We start from the raw sequence: 858 nt of genomic DNA, 5'->3' as shown, positions 1-858 counted from the left end.
GGCGGCCTTGAAGTGCCGCCACTCCCGACTGTCCAGGATGAGGCTGGGGGGCGGGGGCACGGTGCTGAGGGGAAACCTCTTCCCGTGAGGACCCCAGGGCAGGGTGGCGGAGCCGGCGCTCAGGACGGCGGGACGCGGCCCCCCAGCTTTGCGGCGGACCCCCCACCCCGCCACTCCGCCTGACCCGCCAGGCGCCCCCACCTGAGCTCAGGGTTGTCCACCTCCACGGTGACCGTGTGCGCCGTGCTGTGGGGGTTCCTGAGAGCGAACTCGAAGAACTCGGCGGTGCCCAGCGCGGCATGCACAGTATGCTCCGTGGTGATGGCCCGGCTCAGCGCGCCCGCGATGCTCTGCGCCTTCACGCGCTCCCGGTAGGCGGCGATGACCTGCAGGTCCCTCGCGTGCTGGGCGCGGACGCTCTGCTGAGCCTGCGGACCACGCGAGGGTCGGAACCAGGGCCGCAGGCGGGCACGCCCCCCTGGGCACCCTTCCCAGCCCAACACCCCAAAACCCAATTTCTAGAGTCACCACTGCCCCCTCCCTCAACACGCGGGCTGGGAGGGGCTGGCCGGCCTGTGGCTCCGCGAACAGAACCAGCATGCCTGTCCCTCCACGGGAGGCCTGCAGGTGGCGCCCCTGTGGGAGGAGGGGTCTGCCCTGTAAGCTCTTGAGCACTACAGCCAAAAGCCAACCCCGGCCGCCCCTCCCCACGGCCACCCCTGACACCGGGCACGGTGGGGAAGTGAGAGCAGAGATTGTAAACGAAAGAGAAAAGAACAGACTCAAAACTAAAGCAAGTGACCAGCTCGCCAGCCAGGTCCCAGCATGATGGCAGGAGCCCTGGCTGTGAGCAGAGCC

At 68.8% G+C, this 858-nt stretch overlaps 1 protein-coding gene across 1 annotated transcript in view; it reads right to left on the bottom strand.

The window, feature by feature from the left end:
- The window catches only part of NPHP4 (nephrocystin 4), a 183,633-nt gene that overhangs the window by 89,588 nt on the left and 93,187 nt on the right, over positions 1–858 (bottom strand). The window contains exons 21-22 of the mRNA XM_023535625.1: positions 202–428; positions 7–43 (exon numbers count right to left, since the gene is read on the bottom strand). Of these exons, the coding sequence (XP_023391393.1) occupies positions 7–43; positions 202–428 (264 nt within the window). The remainder of the gene's footprint in view (positions 1–6; positions 44–201; positions 429–858) is intronic.

This window comes from Pteropus vampyrus, unplaced genomic scaffold (assembly GCF_000151845.1).
Source record: "Pteropus vampyrus isolate Shadow unplaced genomic scaffold, Pvam_2.0 Scaffold142, whole genome shotgun sequence".
In the NCBI taxonomy this organism is placed as follows: Eukaryota; Metazoa; Chordata; class Mammalia; order Chiroptera; family Pteropodidae; genus Pteropus; species Pteropus vampyrus.
This window is presented reverse-complemented; position numbering and strand designations above follow the sequence as displayed.